The sequence below is a fragment of the Chrysochloris asiatica genome, unplaced genomic scaffold (genome assembly GCF_000296735.1).
Source record: "Chrysochloris asiatica unplaced genomic scaffold, ChrAsi1.0 scaffold00245, whole genome shotgun sequence".
In the NCBI taxonomy this organism is placed as follows: Eukaryota; Metazoa; Chordata; class Mammalia; order Afrosoricida; family Chrysochloridae; genus Chrysochloris; species Chrysochloris asiatica.
This window is the reverse complement of record NW_006408763.1, coordinates 141,757-163,484: the sequence shown is the minus strand read 5'-3', so window position 1 is coordinate 163,484 and position 21,728 is coordinate 141,757. Positions and strand designations below refer to the sequence as shown.

General features: G+C 42.9%; 1 protein-coding gene across 1 annotated transcript in view; it reads left to right on the top strand.

Annotated features, from left to right (window-relative positions):
* LOC102824173 (two pore calcium channel protein 1-like) overlaps positions 1-20,123 on the top strand; it is an 84,153-nt gene extending 64,030 nt beyond the window's left edge. The window contains exons 15-24 of the mRNA XM_006873544.1: positions 3,584-3,728; positions 5,053-5,238; positions 8,182-8,246; positions 9,238-9,325; positions 10,619-10,688; positions 15,663-15,882; positions 16,043-16,133; positions 18,323-18,436; positions 18,687-18,811; positions 19,978-20,123. Coding sequence (XP_006873606.1) covers positions 3,584-3,728; positions 5,053-5,238; positions 8,182-8,246; positions 9,238-9,325; positions 10,619-10,688; positions 15,663-15,882; positions 16,043-16,133; positions 18,323-18,436; positions 18,687-18,811; positions 19,978-20,123 — 1,250 coding nt within the window. The remainder of the gene's footprint in view (positions 1-3,583; positions 3,729-5,052; positions 5,239-8,181; positions 8,247-9,237; positions 9,326-10,618; positions 10,689-15,662; positions 15,883-16,042; positions 16,134-18,322; positions 18,437-18,686; positions 18,812-19,977) is intronic.
* The last annotated feature ends 1,605 nt before the right edge of the window (positions 20,124-21,728 follow it).

The following is a 21,728-nucleotide window of genomic DNA, read 5'->3' as shown; positions in this document are numbered from 1 at the left end:
CTACTCAGGAACTCTATATAGGTCACTATGGATCGAAACCTACTCAACGGCACTTTAACAACAACAGTGAATCATATGGTAACCTAACAACAGTAGTCTTCCAAAAGATAATGAAAATCAGTGTAAATGTTGCAGATTTGTGAGAAATCTGCCTGGGTGATGTCTGCAAAACCAGCTGCCTGGTCTGAATAAAGAGAAGTCACTTGCCTGGGGGGATGGGCAGGGCCTGATGGGCCTGCTATGGGCTTTTTTCTATTGAGTCTAATGTTCTTTGTTATGTTGTTGTTAAATGCCTTTAAGTCGATTGGACCCACAATGACCCTGTATAAGGTTTCCAAGGAGCAGTTGGTGAGCTTGAACTGCTGCTCCTTAGAAATCCTATACAGGATCACTATGAGTCAGAACCGACTTGACTGTGCTAACAACATAACAACTGTTCATTTGAAGCCAATTAAATGAGGAATTTTGTTAGGAAACTGTTTACTGTTTTGCCAATTCTGGTCATAGATTGTTGACCTACTCAAGAGCTTTCTTGTACCTATGGTTTACCTGCTAAGACCTTCACAACTAAGGGGCTGTTTTGGTGCAGTGGTTATGCATTGAACTGCTAACCAAAAGGCTGGTGGTTAGAAGGCACCAGCTTCTCCATGGGATTCATAAAGATAGCAGCTTTGGAAACCCTACGGGGCAGTTCTACTCTGTCCCTGTGCTGAGAACCTCCTAGACTCAGGGCAGGATTGATGCCTACACATGTTGGAAGGAGACAAGGACTTTTCTCTAGAGCTGATGAGAAAGCTTTTCCATAGATTTGTTGTCCTGATTTCAGACGTCAAGCCTGCTAAATTGTGTTAACACTGTTTGTTAACGCCATCCACCTGTGGTATTTCTGCCATAGCAGCACTAGATAATGAAGGTACAGGGCAAACACATGCTTGAGGAAGACAGACAGTCAGGTATGTAGGCTTTATGGAGTTACAGGTTATATTTCACATAGCAGTAATTTCTGATGTCTGGGTATCCCCAGAGACTCCTTTGTTCAAGTTACATTTTCAATGGTAGTTTTAATAACAGAAAGCCAGACCAGATTGACTGCATATTTCACATGGTCTCAGTAGTTCTACACTGAAGAGAGAGGCAGATACTTCTGTGACTGTTGTCTGTCTTCCCCTGGTTCAGTAGTTATAAGAGTTTGTGGTTTCCAAGGCTAACCACTGAAATTCTGTTAGTACCCAAAGCATTCAAACTTAAACCTAGTGTTAAATGGAGAAACACAAAACTTAATAAGTTTGAAATAAGAGTGCTGAGTAAAATGATTGTTGTTGTTGTTGTTAAAGAGAATATGGGGCAAGTAATGCATCTATAACAAAGGCTGACAGTTCGCTGCCTTCTGTGGAAAATAAAATTTTACTGGAACGATGTCTATGCATCTATATATTGTCCATGACTGCTTTTACTCTGTGATGTTGAGTACCTGCAACTGAGATCATACAACCCACAAAACCTAGTATATTTATTCTCTGACCCTTTTTATAGACAGTCTTCCAACCCTCGTCTACAACCTAAAGTAGCAGAAGGGTACAATTCCTTTGTCACACAACATTAGTATGATTTTGTTGTTCTTCCTTCCCCTTTTATTCTGCATCTTCTGGGTTAAAAATGTGAACCCACAGAGACTGATTGCATCCCTATTGATTAGGGTTACTTACTGGCCAGAGATTTTGATAAGATTCCTGTCAGCAAACTGGGGAAGCCACCTGTAATTTATTTAGGTTTGCAATTTCAGTATGGCAATAACCACAAGTGATGGAGATTCCATAACTCAGCTCCTTGGGTTCAGGTTATAAATGTTACTTAATTCTTCTGAGACTGGACTTCCATCGAAGTGAATTTTGTATGTCTTTACCTATTAATATATGTACGTGTATTTTCCTTCTAACTCTGAAGACCTGGGAACATAATGGATCCTAAGGTGTCTGAATGTGTTTTTCATCTCTCTTGATGGACTCATGTTCTAAGGACTGGACAATTCCTGGAGGAGTAAGGTTAGTGGATGGTTACTTGCTCCATCCTCTGCGTTAATAATTCTACTCAGTCCCTTTCTTGCCACATTCCTTAAGTTTTGTGTTGCTTCACTTAACACTAGACTTCATTTTTATCACTTTGAATGCTAATATAATTCCATAGGACCATGCAACTCTTAGAAACATTTCAACTAGCAACACAAGTGTTTGATATCACCCAAGGCTTTGTCTGATTTGGGCTCTTCACTCAGATGAAGCTGTGTTTCTTACAAGTCAAGGTCTTTTCATTGTATGAATGTCTGTTAATGAAAGCCCTGCAATGTTGAGCATATGCTTTGGACCCAGGGTCCCTGTGCTAAGAATCTCCTAGACCCAAGGGAATATTGATGCCAAGACACATGTAGGCTTTCAAGAAATGCTGGGCCCACTGTCAAAAGGAGATGAGGACTTTCCCCCACAACTCACAGAGATAGAAGGTCTTCCTGTACAGCTGGTGCTCTGAATTCAGGCTTTTAGGCCCTTAGAGACTGAGAGAATACATTTCTGTTTGTTAAAGTCAAAAAGAAAGTTCCGCAATGTCGTTCTTGCATAAGCCACATCATGATGCCATCCCCTGCCAAAAAAACAAACAAACAAACGTGATGTTTACTTGATTTTTGAAAACTGAAGTGGATGTATCGACATTTATAAAGTATCCTAAATGAGAATTCTTCAGGTTTTAAAACTTCCTGCCTTAATTCTTGATGGTTGCCATAGCTACGTGGGATGATTTACAACTGCAATTTATTTTAACAACTTTCTTTCAAGTTTGCAAAGCATTCAACTTAGTTTTCAGAAAAACAGTCACACTCTTTGCACATCCTGATTTCATCCGTTTGGGTGGTAGTTCTTTAAGTTTTAGGTATTTAAGTTCAACATAAACAGGTTTGAGAAGCAGTCCAGTTAGCCTGTGGTCAGTACTTGACCTGATTAGTGGGTGCAGAGTGCATGGGACAGCAGTGAATAGCCTGATTGCCCCAGGGACTCATAGGGTCTGGAGAGCATCAGCTACTCAGTTAGGTGGGTCCTGTCCATCAAGAAAGCATTGTACATTGTACATTGGTGGGTGAGCTCATTGTGGAAGCTGTGGGTTTGAGAAGGTTCAGAGAGGAAGGGTGAGCAGAGAAGATGGTAAGGATTCAAGTGGAAGGGTGTGGGTTACATTCAGGTCTGAAAGGCTTTGTGGAAGGGTAGGCAAGGCTGGAAGGGTAGGTTAAAGCAGACACTGAAAGCAGCGATGGTATCTTAGGAAGAAAGCAATGTGGGAGGTAGTGAGATGGTAGCATCTCCTGATTGTAAAATCTTGGTCTGCTTACTTCCGTTGGTCGTGGGGCTTAATGAAGAAACTTGGGGGATTGAGGGTGGTTCTGCCACTCCCTGTCTCCTTGGCCATGGGTCTTCACCTTTTGAGGCTTTAGGTCTTCATCTGTGAAAGAAGACATAGAGTTTGTATTGACTTGACTTTATCCTTTGGACTTTCGTGTCATAGTAACCATGAATCTTGGGTTGTTTTTGCATTGCAGATAAAACAAACTTTCTACGCTTGGCTGACCTCCTCAACATCCAAGTGATCACCATCAGCATCGAGAGACATCCCCTGGAAGCCTGGATGCCACGAGTGTACAAGTCTTCAGTGAGCCTCTTCATCCAGAAGATGGTTCGGCATAGGCAAGTTACTTGTGACCAGTTTGCTCTTTCATTGCTTTAAAACTGAGGAATTGGTTCATGGCATCTGGACTGAAAGTACTTCATCCTCAAAGCTGTAAACTCTCACCCTGCTCATTGCTTTTGGTTTATCTGTAGACAATGTAGATATACTATGTTTGACCATGCCAAAAGCACAGATTTATAGAGTATGCCTGCTTCTGCAATGTGTCCTAAGATGTTTAAGGATAGACTGGATTCTGGGCCGATGAAGTTGACCACTCCCTGAATTCTAATGAGACCGCAGTCCCATCAGAGTTAACAGGAAGTTCAGATCACATATGGCACTTTGATTCTGTGGATTATGTAGTAAGAGCTCAGGAGTTGGAGTTACTGGAATGATCGTTTAGGAGGCTGGTTAAGATTTTCTACAATTTAAGCTTTTATAGTGATTTGAACATGTATGCTTTTATTTTCAAGTAGATCCAGAATTAATCATTTATCCTTGTTTGAGGTCTTGCTTTTAATATATGTAGCCTAGAATACTGGTATCAATAACTCATCTTCAGCCATAGTGGCCTCCTGCTTTCTTTGAATTCATCTTTCTTTGAAGTTTATCAATGTGAATGGTTCAGAAGCCCTTGAAAGTAGTTCTGTCTATGAAGTATCCCTTTTTTCCACCTGTAATTTATATTGATCAAAATCCTGTATATAGTACTTCCTTGCTGTTAATGTGAGCATTGAACTACTGATGTACTTTGTGTGGTGGGTGTTTGTATGTCCATGTGTGACACCCACTGTGAGATCCTGGAGTCCACAGCTTCACTGAAAATACTGGGGCCCCTCCTCTCTTCCATGACATTGCCATGTCCAGGGCATACCAGAGAGGTTCACCTGAGCTCTCGGGCTGCTCTGGAACAGAAAGTTGAATGAGAGTCAGCTATCATAGTTTTTCATTCACTTTCACCTGAAGCTGGATGAGAAAGATGGAGGTGCCAGGCCTCTGGAAGGTCCCTTGTGCATTAGGGGTAAAGAATTTTTGGAAGTTTTCTTAATTAAGAATGTTAATTTTCCAGGGACAAATAGTAGTGTTTGCCTATCCTGTACTAAACCCTAAACCCTTTCCCTGCCTTCCACTACTTAATTCTAAGCTTTCAGCTACTTAGAGGTACTGTGCCCTCAAAAGGGAAACCATTGCTCTAGCCTCTTCCTGCCCTCTGCCTTTCTTTTCTCCCTGGAGGGAGGGGGAGTCCTCATTCATAATGGCTCTAGGACGCAAAGTAGCCCCAGAAGGATTTCAGTGAAATGCAATTCATGGTAACAAGTTCTCTTTTTTTCCCCATGCCAGGATTTTTGTCTGGACTTATGATGTCATCATTCTACTAAATGCCATATTCATTGCTCTGGATGAGAAAAACCCCTTCATTTCCTATGCAGAATGGCTTTTCCTTTCTCTATATATTATTGAGATTCTCCTGAAACTGTACACGTATGAGCCCAGAGCCTATTTTGGAAGGAAGCAGTTCTGGAACTGGTAAGCATGTGTGCCCTGGGAAGCGGGGAGGAAAAGGAAGTCAAAATTTGGGGAATGTGGTTGTAGTTCTCCACGCTCCATCGCTCAGCTCAATCTGCAGGATTTTATAATGAAATCTTGGAGCTGGGCCAGGGAGATACCTGGCTTAATAAAATTGTTATTCATGATGTGAGTTTGAACTCATTAACTAAAATTAGAATCACAAATCATGACATCTTGGGTTTGGAAAGGAACTTAAAACTTGATACCTAATGAGCCAATTCCTTCCATAGCTCCCTTGGCCAGCTCCCTGGTCTCCTTGTCAGAAAACTCTGCCCTTGTGCCTGGACAACAGGATTGCTGGCAGGTTGTTCTATGGGCTGAGTGTATCTGGGTCTTCTTGTCTCTAGACCCATCACCCACATGCCATAACCAGCCAGTGCTGGGTGCTCAGTGTCTGGCTATATGGACTGCCACTGTGGGTCAGGCACTACGGGGACCCAGTCCTGTCTCAAGTGATGAACAATTCAGGGAGGGGGCTGGATTTTGCACCAGCTGCTCTAAGTGCTGGGAACTGTATTGAGGTGTACGCGTGGTCTAAGGGAAGCCCTTTAACACTGGCCAGTACTTTCTTATCCCTTAAGGAGCTCTGGTGACACTGTGGGATATACACTGTTAACTGTGGTTCAAATCCATCAGCTGCTCAGCAGGAGAAAGATGAGGCTATCTGCCCCTATAAAGATTTATAGTCTCCGAAGTCTTGTGGTGGTAATGGTGGTGGTGTGCCACTGAGTCGATTCGGACTCGTAGCAACCCTGCATAGGGTTTCTGAGGCTATAAATCTTTACAGGAACAGAAAGCCTAATCTTTCTCCCGCAGAACCACTGTTAGTTTCCAGCTGCTGACCATGAGATTAGCAGCCCATCTCGTAAGCACTACGCTATCAGAGCTCCTTCAGAAGCCCTACAGAGGGTCGCTATGAGTCAGCATCAACTCAGTGGCAGGAGGTTCTTGTCAGAATTACTGTCAGGGAAAAGTAACAACTTGATGATTTTCTTTTTTTAGATTGATACAATTAATGTCAATGTATTGAATACAATGAATGCCAAGAGACACTATACCATGTATTCAGAAAACTTGTCGAAGTATTCTTACAAGTGCTATATTTTTTCACATATAATGTGCCCACATAAATAATGGGCACATGGATATGGTATGCAGAAGAAACTAACATGTCAGAGGGTGGCATAGTGTGCAAAAACCATACAACACTTGCTATTTTTGTGAAAATATAGTTATAATTATTTTGGAAGACTTTTGAAGTGATGTGAATTAACTGATTTCTTACAAATTCCCTTGGGTGATTCTTTGAATTAGCCAATGAATGATCATTGGATTGTTCAAACATAATATTTCTTGACTCAGATTTGCTGTCCTAAAAATTATGCAAATCAGTTTATTTATTTATTTTGCCAATATATATGTAGCAAGGAGTCCTGGCATGGGCTGTAGGTTAAGCACTGGATTGCCAACTGCAGGGTTGGCAGTTCAAACCCACTATCCACTCCTCAGAAACCCCTGTACAGGGTGAGTCAGAAGTGACTTCATGGTACTTAACAACAACATGTATTTAAAAAATAGTTTGCCTTTTCTTAAAAAAAAAAAATCACAATTACTCACTTTGTTATATACAAGGCTGTCTTCAAAAACATTTCTGTATATCATAATCCACCATAATTGAGGCCATGTTACTAGTTGTTGTTGTTGTTAAGTGCCGTCGAGTCGGTTCCGACCCATAGCGACCCTGTACAGGGTTTCCGAGGGTGTAAATCTTTACGGGAGTAGAAAGCCTCATCTTTCTCCCGCGGAGCAGCTGGTAGTTTCGAACCGCTGACCTTAAGGTTCGCAGCCCGATTCGTAACCACTACGCTACCAGAGCTCCTAGAGAAGATAAAATTATTAAGATGAAATGAGAGGTCAGATGTTATAACAACACAGAAGATGCTGATCTTCATGTTTAATTAATAAAAATAGATAACATTTTTTGGAAAAGACCAGGAAAAAAAAAGAAAGAAATTTCCTCTTTTTTTTTCATTCCTTTTTCTCTTTTCCTTCCTTTTCTTTTTTACTGACTTCCCCCCATTACCCAAGTTACTGTGTGTCTACACTCTACCTCATGAATAAGTCTCCATTCCCTCCTACCCCTGGTAAGCATCATGGTGATGGGGGTGGTGGGGGTGTGCCATGGAGTTTGTTCTGACTCACAGTGACCCTGTATAGGGTGTCCAAGGCTGTAAATCTTTATGGGAGCAGAAAACCTCTTCTCTCTGTTTTGGAGCGGCTGGTAGATTTGAGCCTCTGACCTTGAGGTTAGCAGCCCAACTCATAACCCACTACACTACAACAGCTCCTTTGGTAAACATCATAAAAAGTTTATTATACAATGAAAACCTCTTGATTTATGACAGTAGTGATCTCATGTAATATCTGTCCCTTTGCCATTGACTAATTTCACTCAGCATAATGTCCTCCAGGTTCCTTTATGTTATGTGGTGTGTTGAAGATTCATTGTTTTTCTTCAGTATTACATAATATTCCATTGTGTGTATGTACCAAAGTTTGTTCAACCATTCCTCTCTGCTGATGGGCATCTTGCTGTTTCCATCGTTTTGCTGCTGTAAATAATGCTACAAAACCAGAAGTGTGCATATATCTATTGGTGTTATCTTGAGGGTAGATGTCAAGTAGAGAGATTGCTGGTCATACAGTATCTCTTACCTTGCCTTTTCAGTGTTCTTCACATGTATCATTCAGTGACATTAGTCCTGTTCACCAATATCCATCTTGTATGGCTGGGTCACTTGCATAAGATACTGGATTAGAAGTTTTCTCAAAATCCATCATATTGTGAGCTTGACAGGCCTTTCCCTGGACTGGTAACTGACTTTGCGTTTTCACTGGTAGGTTTGATACGCTGATCATCATTGCAGCCCTGGTGGCCACTGTGGCCAATGCCACCATCCAGTCAGGTCAGTGTCTCTGGCTCGTGGCTTCACCCCCTCCTGGGATCACACATTTAGAAAGCAGTCTTTGTTGGACATTCCCTATGCACCACTGAGACATTTGAGGTGAGGGTTTACAAGAGAATTATTTTAAATAGTCATGTTTTGGGGAAGGGGTTTCAGCTCCCATTAAAGTCATGTCTTTAGCTGCATTTTAATGATTTTGTTTGTAGATGTCCATCAGACAAATACTCACCTGACCGTCTCCTCTCCAGAATGGGCCCTTGGCCTCAGGGATGACCCACTGCCTACCTCATCCTCCATCCAGGTTCCAACCATAGCAGATGTGGCCTCTGCCATATATGATTGAACCCAGGAGCAAGGGGAATCTTCTGCATCATTCCCTGCCTACCATTCTCACCACTGCCCCCAAACAAACGCCTTCCTGCTGATGGCAGGGGGAGCAGGGGTGTTATGGGATAGTGCAGCTTCCTACCATAACTATATGAATGTTGTTGTGAAGCACTATCTAGTCGGTTCCAACTCATAATGACCCTGTATAGGGTTTCCAAGGAGCAGCTGGTGAGTTTGAACTGCTGACCCTGTGGTTCAAACCTGCCTTATGGTTGAGTGCTCATCCTACAGCGCCACACCAAGACTCCAATATGAGTGCTGGGGAAAGAAAGGCTTGTTGGAGCACATCTTCTGTTATTGGTCTAAAATCTACACCCACAAACAGCCCAGCCGAGCACACTTTCCACTCCCTGACTCTGGGCCCAGGACAGAAGAGGGAGAGAAAGGAGGTCCTAGGCACATACTTACCTGACTTGGCTTTAATTTGCAGGGTTATTTCCTGATCAAGGCAGCTCTGGTTTCCAACTTGCTCAGAACCATTGTCCTGTTCTTTAAGTGACACCCAGTCCTTCCATGTTGCCTACAGAATTTCAGATCTCATTGAATAGGGCCAAACCAGAGACTGTAGAAAATGGATTGTTAAGTGATTCTGTTCTATTTCCAGCAAGAAAATACAACAGTCAGCAGATATTGGATATTGTCTTGGTGCTGAGAATACTCCGGCTCTTACGGGTCATCATCAGCATTCAGAGGTAGGGATGAAGCCACGGAACTGCTGCCTGCAGGTGCCTCCCCACATCCTGCCTGGCCATAGACGTAGTGGGTGATGAGCCCAGACTGTGACTATGTAGGGGTCTGGGGTGGCAGGGAGAAGGGCTAAAGAGCATGCAAACGGCAGTTTCTTCAGTGTGGGGATTTTGTCATTGGTCACTTTCATCTCTCTGTGCCTGGCTTCCTTGTGCCTGCTCAATTACAGTTATCACTGAAAATGGGGGTGGGGAGTGATAAAGACAGCTAATGCTATTGGGAATTAACCAAACATCAGGTACCTCTGTGAATGTTTTATTATTAAATCCACTATCCACCATGACCTGGAGAATTGTGTTACCGCTAGTTTACAGATGGTGACTCTGAGACTCAGAGAGGTTGAGTAACTTTCCTGATGGTGCACAGTTAGATAGATGCAGACCCAGGAGTAAACCTGGGAGTCTGACCCCAAACCTGGATAAACTCTGCCCCGGACTCCTTCCCAGGACTGCAGGGGGATTCCTCCATCAGAGGATTGGCCTCCAGAACACCCGTAGAACAGACTTACATGCCTTTGATGCAGACAAGCTGGGAGAGAAAAGTTGTTGTTGTTGTTAAGTACTGTCGAGTCGGTTCTGACCCATAGAGACCCTGTATAAGGTTTCTGAGGAGCAGCTGGTGAGCTTGAACCGCCAACCTTACAGTTCAAATGGCTTTGCAGTCTGGCACATTAACCCACATCGCCACCCCAGGACTCCAGGAGAGAAAAGTGGTGGCGGTGGTTATGTGCCGTAGAGTCAGTTCTGACCCATAGCGACCCTGTACAGGGTTTCCGAGGCTGTGAAAAGTAGTTGTTGCCAAATAGTTTTCAGCCTTCACACTCATTTATGTCTTACTAGAGAAAACCACAAAAATCCCCAAACATAAAAACAAAACCAGCTGCAGTCAGTTCTGACTCCCGGTGTGCAGAGTAGAACTACATGTCAGAAGCAGATCGCCAAACCTTTTTTCTTAGGCACCTCTGGGCGTGTTCAAACTACCAACCTTTTGGTTGTGCTCTGAACCACGTATGCGCCTGGGTTTGTAATTGCCTTTCTTACTTTGATCCAAGAGAAACAGCATGTTAACTCCCTCTCCCAGCTTAGTAGATGGGACAGTTCCAACAACATTACAAAAGCAAACCACTGAAACATAGGGCTGGGGAGAACAGGGTATTAAACTAATACATGCTAGTCTGGATCCAGTGTTAGTTTATGTCTTCCCTCTTGCTTTTTCTTGAAAGCCTTGTTTTCTCCTAGATTCCGGGTCATAGTGACCACCTTAATTAACATTGGCCCCACGATGCTGACATTTGGTGGACTTGTCTTGGTAAGTGGCTGCTCACATTGTTAATCTATGTGAAATGAGTTTATTCTGAACAACTTACTAAACCTTATTTTAAGTTATGGAACAAAAGGGAGAGTGTCTTAGTGTTCTAATGCTTCCATAACAGAACTACCGCCGGGGATGGCTTTAACAAACCGAATATATTCTCTCTCACTTTAGGAGGCTAAAAGTTGGAAATTCAGGGTGTCCACTCTGTGGGAAGATGTTCTTGCTGTCAGCTTTGGGGGAAAGTACTTGTTATTGATCCTCCCCTGGGTTTGGGAGGTTTCAGTTCAAGGACCTTGGGTCCAAAGGATGCACTGCACTCCCAACTCTTCTTTCTTGGTGACAGGAGGCCCCTCCTGATCTCCACTTGCTTGTTTAAGTGTTTTTATATCTCCAAAGACATTGACTCAAGATACAACCCAACCATGCAGATTGTCTCCTGTCTCATTTACATACCTGCCTTGACTCCCACCTCATTAACAGCATGTTGTTGTTAAGTGTCTGTATATGGTTTCCAAAGGAGCTCTGGTAGCGTAGTGGTTACAAGTCCGGCTGCTATTATCAAGGTCAGCAGTTCGAAACTACCAGCGGTTCTGCAGGAGAAAGATGAGGCTTTCTGTTCCCGTAAAGATTTACAGCCTTGGAAACCCTATACAGTGTTGCTATGAGTCGGAACTGACTCCACAGCACATAACCACCACCACCACCACCACCACTATAGGGTTTCCAAGAAGCAGCTGGTGGATTTGAACCACTCACCGTCGGGTTAGCAGTCCACAGCTTATCCTACAGTGCCACACTTGGACTACTATTAATATCTGTTGTTGTTGTTATCGTTAAGTTCCATTGAGTTGGTTCCGACTCATATTGACCCTGTTTAGGATTTCCAAGGAGCAGCTGGTGAGTGAACCGCCAACCTTGTGGTTCAAACTGACTTGTGGTTCAGTGCTTTATCGCACAGTGCCACACCAGGACTTATAACCTGTAAGAGTATAATTACATAATTCTGAGACTCATCGCTGACATCTATGTGGGGGGAGGGAGGGACAGAGTTCAGTCCCTCTCAGTAAATAAAGGAGAATCAACTGATTGCCTTGTGCGGCACTGTTGGTTGAGTACTGACTGCTAATTGCAAGGTCAACAGTTCAAACCCACCAGCTGCTCCTCGGAAACTCTATACAGGGCTGCTATGGGTCAGAACTGACTTGACAGCAATCAACAATAGCATCAACAATGTTAATAAAATACTGAGTTTTCTGGAGACATTGACCATATATAAACTATAGTAACCTGGTTGCTATCATGTTGTTGTTGTTAAGTTAGGGGAGGACAGAGTCTGTAATCTCCAGCATGATTATGAAGTGCCCCACTGAGAGATGGTCCTATAACATGCCTAACCAACCCCCCTGGTTTCACAGTTTGCCATTAAAATTATATACATGTGTCACACTAACCCAGTCTTTTTTTTTTTTTTTTTTTTTTGTGAACTGAGTGATAGTTTACATGGGCGAACATCAGCATTACTCTGTTGTTTCATTGCAATGATTACAATCTCATCTGTGCATCATCATTCAGCAGCATACTGACCCATTCTTGTACAGGTCTTTGTGTGCTTATGTTCGATAGGTTCCTAGAAACAGAACTTAGTATGTTCTTTGTTTTCTGACATAAAAGCTCAGATAACTGTGTGTACAATTTGGGTGCTGTTAGTTGCTGTGGAGTTGGCCTCAGGCACATGGACGTTGGGCTGTTGTGACTCCCAGAGTTTTCATTGGCTGATTATAGGAGGTAGATCATCAAGCCTTTCGCTTTAGCTTGTCTTCATCTAAAAGCTCCATTGAGTCCCATACAGCATCCTAGCAACATACAAACCGCCCCTGACAGGCAGACCACCTGTGTTGCACTGACCAAGAATTGAACCCAGGTCCTTTACGTGGTGGTGGTGGTTATGTGCCATGGAGTCATTTTTTACTCATAGTGACCCTGCATGGGGTTTCCAAGGCTTTAAATCTTTATGGGAGCAGAAAGCCTCATCTTTCTTCCACAGAACGGCTGGTAGTTTCAAACTGCTGACCTTGAGTTTATCAGCCCTCCTCATAGCCACACTCCTTCGTCCCTTGTGTGGAAGGCAAGAATTTTACTACTGAGCCACCATGCTGTCCCTGAGTGGCACAACCGGTTAAGCACTCAGCTGTTAGTTAAAAGGTTGGTGGTTCAAGTCAACAGAGCAAAGGTCTGGTGATCTACTTCTGAAAAATCAACCTTTGGAAACCCTGTGGAGCACAGCTCTCCTCTGACACACATGGGGTTGCCATGAGTTAGGGTCAGCTCAGCTACTGGAGAATTTGGGTAGATGGTGCCAGATTGCCTTCTAAAAGATGTGCTCCCTTATAGATTCCATCAACAGTGTGTGATGCTATCTGTAGCCCCACACAGCTGGGTCTTAGTAACATTTCTACCACCACCCCAAATTTGGTAGGTAGGAAATGACACTGTGTTGTCTTGACATGCTATTAGTGAGACAGAGCATCTTTCTAAGTTCTTTTGGCCATTTATGTTTAGGTTTTTGTATTTTTTTGGCATATGAGTATAGTCTATTCATATTCCTTGGTCCAGTCTTCTGTTTTATTTATTTATTTATTTTGGTATGATATCTAATTTTTTTGCCTGTGTAAGGAAACTAGTCCTTTGGTTAAATTTTATCATAGGATGGAGGAGGACCAGGTGATGTTTGGTTCTATTATGCTGAATACCTAACGTTGCTGTAGGAAAAGCACTGAACTGGGAACCACAAGTTGAAGCTGACATTTCAACCCCCCTATACAGGGTCGCTATGGGTCAGAACTGACTAGACGGCACTTAGCAACAACACAGGTTGCTAACACCAACAACAAGCTGTATAAACAGCAGTTATTTTTCTTAGTCTGTTCTTTGTTTTCTGACATAAAAGCTTATTGTGGTTTTTTTTGTTGTTGTTTCTCAAATGTAAAATAGTTTTATATTATTTCCTTTTACATGATACTGTGTTAAATTGCATACACTATTTGTATAATAATGCTCGCCATTTATGTAAAACTTAACAAATTCATATTCTCAATCATTTCTTAAAAAGTGTTTGTATTGTGAACTGAGTGAAAGTTTACAGGGAAGATCATCAGTTTTACATTTAACAAATCATACACCTTGTTTCATTACAATGATTATAATCCCCTCCATGTACCATCAGTTAACAGTATTTGTCTCTTGACCACCCCCCCCCCCTTTTTTTTAAGCACTCAGGCATATATAATAATTTACACCACCTAAGAGCACATTTTGCAAGTCTGTCTTTCCATGAATCTAGAGTCCTCAGCTGCTCTCTCCATGTCTCCATCTCTGCCGTTGCTGCTTCTCTGGAAAAGGTGTTGCTTTCTCTTTGTGCTCTTCTCCCTTGATGGTCCTTGTCTCCTCTGTTTCTGGACTGTAAGACTAACTACTCCCCTGTTTTCATTACAAAATTTCTATCTTTACAATTGTGACAGTCTCAATTAGTCATGATAACAGTTACTCACTATTGAATCGTAAGAATCTTATCCCCATCTCTTTTTGTGAGACCTGTCTAGACAAGATAAAAATTATTCAGTGGGGACTCTATCTTCCCCCACACACTCTTAAACTAATCTTCCTCTAGAAACCTTGCAAGCCAGTCACTTTGTGCCTTTATCATCCCCTCATTTTAGGTAGCCAATATCTAGGTTGCCCATCCCTATCTACCTTGTGCACAGAGGGGATAGCATTGATACTTGATGTGAAGACTCCTTCCCTCTTTGTTGGTGCTTAGAGCTACTACCTCCATGAGTATAGATCAAGTTAAGCTCATTGTGTTTTGTTTGGCTGTATAAAAGATCCACCTTTATTTTCTAGAGTACTGGTTTTCTTATTTCTTTTTGTTGTTGTTGTTGTTGTTGTTTTTGCATTTTTAACCCATTGACTTGCTAGTGGCTATTGTTTTCGACTCTGTGAATGCAGTCCATGGTGAGTTAGTGTATAGTCCAGATGGTCGGGCCTTCTGTCTTTCTTCATACAGCTCAGGTTTCTCTGGCAGACTGGCTAAGGGACCCACTCCTTCAGACTCTCTTCTTTTTTTATTAAAAAAAAAAAAAAAAAAAAAAAGCTTTTATTGGGAATTGAGTGATGGTTTACATGGGAGAACATCAGTTTTGCACTCATCCTATCATATTTAGTTTCATTGCAATGATTACAATCCCCTCCATGCATTTATTATTGTTGTTAATGTACACAAAACCACTCAGGAATATATAATCATTTAAACAACCAAAGGGTGCATTCTATAAGCCAAGCCTTCTGGCCACCAGCACACAGCCTTTCTCTTTTCATAAGTCTAGAGTCTTCAGCTGCTCTGTCTCTCCATATTATCTTCTCTGCTTCTGTCTCTGGTGTCTCTGCTTCTCTAGATAGTAGGATCCCTCGTTCTGTCCATCCTCCTCTCTCTTCATGGCCCTAGAGTCCTCTGTTCCTGGACTGTAAGATTAACTACTCTACCTTTACAGTTGTGACAATTGCGATTAATCATGCTGACAATTACTCACTATTGAATCAAAAGAATCGTATCCCCATCTCCTTTCACCAGACCCGTCTAGAGAAGATGAAAACTATTCAGTGGGGAGTCTATCTCCCCCCCCACACTCTGAAACCAAACTCCCTCTCAAAAACTTGTAAGATAGCCACTTTGTACTTTTACAGCCCCACCTACCCACCCACCCATTTTAGGTAATTCACACCCTCTTCTCAAAACTTCTTTGAACTCCTGGTTGGAGAAAGTCACCTCTGCTGGCTCTCTGTTTGAGAGAATACAAGTAGTGGCCCATTCCACAGATCAGTGTCCTCAGGTGCAGTGTGTTCTTGGTTCTTCTGCTTGTTCCTTGCCCCTTAATTCTGTGTGTAGCCATTGACAACTGAATGTCATCCTAGGTGGTCTACTATACATTTGCTATCATTGGGATGGAAGTATTTCATGGCAAAGTCCAGTTCTTTGACCCAAATTTCACCACTTCTGATGCTCTGGTGTGTGGGAATCCAGCCTTAAAAGACACGGCCTTTGCCCGAGACAGATACTGCAAGAACAACTTCAATGACCTCGCCTCTTCATTCATCGTGCTGATGGAACTCACTGTGGTTAACCAGTGGCACAATATCCTTTCTGAGAAGGCAGTTTGATCCACAGAAGGGATGTCTGCTCCTGGGGTGGGATCAGGGAAATATTGAAAGTTTCTTCTAGAAGGAGAATGAAATGATGGTATCTGAGCTCATGGGCATGCCATGTTTTCAAGGCTTGGGTCTTAACTTTTTACTCATTGCAGATGGCTTTGCCCTGGTCACTCATGAGGCGGCAAAGCTGTACTTCATTGTGTTCCACATTGTGGTCGTCATCCTCATCGTTAAGTGAGTTGACTCCAGCTGTGTTGGAAATTTCAAATCCCCATTTTCAGAGTTTACAATTGCTTACGTTTCCCTCCTAGTATGTCTCTTATTCCACCCATGTGTAGGTTGTAGGCTTGTCTCATTTCCCCTACTAGATGCTGTGCCCCAGAGGGGAGGGATCATGCTTTTGTTCATGTTTGCTTCTCATCGTGTCTACCAGTATCTTGCACAACAGCATCTAGTGTATAGCATAGGCTCACATGTTGTTTGAGTGGAAAGGAACTTGAGGTGCGGACCAGTCTCCCTACCCTTCCCCTCCAAAGATTAAGTCCCCTCCAAGCCACCACTCTATGAAGTTAAATCCCCTCCAAACCACCCCTCTACAGAATTAAGTCCCCTCCAAACCACCCCTCTCCGGAATTAAATCCCCTCCAAGCCACTTCTCTACTGAATTTCCATTTGTGCTCTGTATAAATGTATCCAACTATTGGGTTGCATTAGAACCAAAGAGAGTCCATTTCCATGTTGTTTGTCAGGCACAATGAAAATAAATTTCCTGGTACATTCTCTTCATCGGTTCTAGTTCTGCTCTGCTCTTATGAAACAAAGGGGAGAATTCAGTAAATATTTGAAAACTGCTATGATACCTCACCCCTCAAAAAGTCTCTCCTTCCACTGAAAACCCTTTGATTCTAGTTCCCTGGCTTCTCTTCATGTGACCTAACTTTAAATCATATATATATATGATTTAAAAGTCACAGGGTTGTTGTGAGTCGGAACCAGCGCCATAGCACTTAACAACAACTATATAGGAGCTCTGGTAGTGTAGTGGTTACGAGTTGGGCTGCAAACTGTAAGGTCAGCAGTTCGAAACTACCAGCTGTTCTGCAGGAGAATGATGAGGCTTTCTACTCCCATAAAGATTTACAGCCTCAGAAACCCTGTACAGGGTCACTATGAGACGGAATCGACTCCACGGCACCTATACTCCTGGTGTGGCGCTGATCCTAAATTCTTTCAAACCCATTAGCTGTTCCTTGGAAACCCTATACAGGGTCATTATGAGTCGGAACTGACTTGACTTGTTCTGCAGGAGAATGATGAGGCTTTCTACTCCCATAAAGATTTACAGCCTCAGAAACCCTATACAGGGTCACCATGAGACGGAATCGACTCCACGGCACCTATACTCCTGGTGTGGCGCTGATCCTAAATTCTTTCAAACCCATTAGCTGTTCCTTGGAAACCCTATACAGGGTCATTATGAGTCGGAACTGACTTGACAGCACTTAACAACATAACAACAACAATATATAAATGAATATATGAGTACAGTAGTTCCATATAATAAGCATAAGCATTAGACTGCAAACCACAGGGTCCATGGTTTGAGCCTGCCAGCTGATCTTTTGAAGAAAGATGAAGCATTCTGCTCCCATGAAGATTTAAAGCCTTGAGCAGGGTCCCTATGAATCAGAACTGACTTGGTAGCATTTAACAACAATGATATATATATATATATATATATATATAATAGTGACAGAGAACACCAGACCTCTAGGTCAGAGACAAGCAGTTTGTTACTCATGGAAGAGATAGCAGCTTTTGTGTCAATTTCCTGAACCCCAGTCTCCACAGGGCAATGTGGTGAGTGCCAGACTGAGTCCCCTTACTGGCCATGTCATGGAACTCTGACCTACTGGACTGCTGGTGGCCTGTCCACCCTTACCTCCAGAGCAAAAGAGAGAGACCTTATTTTACTCTGGAATGTAAGCATATCTTCTCTGGGGACCAGAAGGAACAGTCTGTATCTTTGCCACCCTAGAAGGGAGATATCTCTAAGCCTTACTATCCTGGAATATCTTCTTATACCAACATCCCTAAATTAACTGTAATGCCTTTGCCCATAGGACTCAGACTGTGTGGAAATATAAGATAATCTTGGGGAACTATCCCCCAACAATTATTTGGCCTCAATCTCCCCTTAAACATCTTAATACTCCTGAATACTCACTGTGCAAATAAGATATAAAAGAACAACAATTTTCCAATAAGCAGTTTGTTTGTTATTTCTCCCGTCTTAGTTATTTTCATTGCAACAATAGACTGACTTGTTATTTGGGCTGGCATGTTTGTCGGGTCAGGATCACACGTCACCTAGACCACCAGCTGTCTCTATGTAACTCCCTCCACTGTTTGCTCTTTCTTAGCATCTTTATAGCTTTCATCCTGGAGGCATTTTTTGTGGCATATTCACTAGAGAAAAGTGAAGTAGAAAACGCAATTGAGAAGAAGATTCAAGAGCTTGGAGTGGGAATCAAAGAGTGAGTAACTATTCCCCCATGATGTCTCTCACAAGTATAATTAATGCATACTAAAGATGCTGACCATGTTTAATCTGTAAGTGCCCAGGCCACCCAACCTGACCCTGTGTGCCTGTTGTCAGGGACCTTTGCTGACCGGATGTGTGCACTTTGTATGACTGGACAGTGACCACTCAATCAGCCTGGGAGGCCATGTGAGGGGTTCTGTGGAGTGTCCTAACTGCATGCATATTGTCTGTTGTCCTTGAAGGGAAGAAGTGCAAGCTGGGGGACTCATTGACAACATGGACACTGAGGACAGTGGCTTTGATGGGGATAATGGAGACAGAAAAAAGAAGGCCTTGAAAGGGTCGTACTTCAAAATTGCCTCAAAAAGTAAGTTTTAATCCAATACAAAACCTAATGCAAAATTGGAACGGATATTCCTCTAAACCATTCTCCCCACACAGCCAGTGAAGTGTGAGTAGCTAGGGAGATGGTGAGAATGCAAATCTAAACTAGTGCTTGAGAATACAGACTAGCCCCGCACCATGGCCTTAATGGTCTGCCAACTGGTATCTCTCGATATCTCTGCCTCCCTACCACCATGGCATGCTGACCTTTCAGCTCCTTGGGCTCCTGGCTCCATTGGCCCAAGACCTCTGCAGATACTGTGCCTCCACTTGGCTCCCTCACCTCCCTGTTGGGTAATGCAGTCCCCTTTCCTTCAGGACTCTGCTTGAGCACACACACCCCCACCCTCCCCAGAAGTCCTTCTCAGCCTCCCACTGTGCCCAGCCCTCTTTTCTCTGCGTTCAACTGAAGTCACTTGCAGAATTATAGTCATGTGGCAATCTGTCCTCCTTGCCAACTCGAAGCTTCATGCATTCAGGGGCATGTCTTTTTTTTGTGCCTACCAATGTACTTGGGAGTCCTGGTGTGGCACTGTGGGCTAATGTATCAGACTGCAAAGAGTCGATTGAACTGCAAGGTTGGCGGTTCAAGCTCACCAGCTGCTCCTTGGAAACCCTACATAGGGTTGCTATGGGTCAGAATTGACTTGACAGCACTTAACAACAACTATGTATTGAGACATAGTATATAAACACAGTTGCTAACCTAAGATATGTACCTTAACAATTATGTGATTAATTACTTAATTAATTTTCAATGAGTTGAAAGTTGGCTGATTAAACCCAAACCAGTCTGGATTTCAATCTGGCTCCAGCTGAAATTTCTACAATAAACTTAGAAGGAGAAGTAGCCGATAGCTTCCAGGCGGAGGGATACGAGCTTGCAGCCCTAAAAAGTCACCCTCCTTCCTCCAGACTCTTCATGAAGGATCTTCATGATCTCCAGAGCTTTCACTGGCCAGCAAGCTCCCTCAGTACAGGCCAAGGGTTCCTTTACACCCTAAGGAAAGGAGTGACTCTGTCCTTCCTTCTTCATGATGGATGACCATGCTCGTTGGTCCTCCTTCATGAAAGTCCAAGTCTTCTTGGCTGGATGCCCCTGTCCACCTTAAGCACATTGGTTTCACATTCTCTTGTCCTTCCTCCTAGAGTACAGGACTGTGGATGCCTTGCTGCAGCAGATGTTCGAGTCTGAGATTGCCCCCGAGGATGAAGGCCCTTCCTTGAATGATATTCTGAACTTCTCCCCGAGTGACATATATCCAAAGAATCCCAGTTTTGAAAACAGTGCATGATGCTGAGATTGCAAAGGACTCACAACTGGAAACCCAGATAAGCTGGCATCACTTTTTGCATGTACGACCCGGAGATTATTTGTCCAGCCCAGGGTCCTTTCTGTGTTCTCCAAAGCCTGTGGCTTCACCTCATCTATCCTGAGTGATGGGATAAAAGGTGCCACAGGTCATTGTTAGGTTTGATCATGGAAGTGACAGGAGGAAGATTCATTCAGATATGATCAGAATCATTTATTACAAACATTATGGCCATGGGTAAAGTCTTTTCAATGGGTATATAACAGTTTTCCATGTAGTGTTTTGCTAGCCTATAAAATTAATACTGTGTTGCAGTATGCCATGAATGAACTGTGGATTTGTCAATGTGGTAAAGGAACATGTTCTAATGCAGCACCTTTTAAATGCAATGTTTCTTGAAAATGAAGAAAACTCTGAATGTGAAAATAAAATGACATCATGCTTGCATTTTACCCACCACTGCTGTGGGGTTAATGCCATCTCATCAAGATGCTGTCAGACAGAGTGCCCCTGCTCCATCCGGTAATAAGTAAGATCTCACCACTGAACAGTGTGGCTCTTTGTTGTTGTTGTTGTTAAGTGCTGGTGAGTCTATTCCAATATAGCGACCCTGTATAGAGTTTCCAAGGAACAGCTGGTGAGCTTGAACCACCGAGCTTGCAGTTCAAATGACTTTGTAGTCTAATGCATTAGCCCACAGCACCACACCAGGACTCTAACAGTCTTATATTTGGAACTCAAGAAGGAAACAACTACGTTCCAACAGCTAGATATGCAGGTCCAAAAAAATGAAGGTATTTTTAACTGCCACATTCACTCCAAGTCCACTCGTCTCCTTCAGCATCCCAAAGATTAGCACATGTTCTGCTTGTTGTTGTTGTTAAGTGCCATCGAGTTGATTCTGACCCATAATGACCCTATATAGGGTTTCCAAGGAGCAGCTGGTGAGCTTGAACCACAGACCTTGCAGTTCAAACGACTCTGCAGTCTGATGCATTAGCCCACAGTGCCACACCAGGACTCCTTAGCTTAGCTGTATAATAAAGTGGCAAACACGCTACACCACTGGCATCACACGACAGTGGACTAGAAGACTAGACTTTGCTGCTGAGATCCAGCTTCATTCTCTCATGGGTTGTTGTCATCCTCGTCCAGGAGAGCAATTGTCTGCACAACCTCCATATCATGCTCATATTGTGCTGCCCAAACTGAGTCCATGATAACTTCTGGTGAGGCAAGAGCAGACCTGGCAACAAACTCCAAGTTAAGATCTCCAATTAGTTTTCTAGCAAGTCAAAGGAAGGACTTTTTAAAGTTGTAGTTACTTTTTGCAGAAATGTCATAATACTGAAGAATCTTCTTTCAGTGGAATATGAACATTTTTGCCTTAAGTTTCCTGTCCTTAATGTCCATTTTGTTGCCACACAACACAGTGGGGATGTTTTTACATACTCAAACCAGATCCCTATGCCAGTTAGGCACGTTCTTGTAGGTAACTCTTGAGGTTATATCAAACATTATAATGGCATACTGGGCTTGATATAATAGCCATGTCTCAGTCCCCCAAATTTCTCCTGACCAGCCATG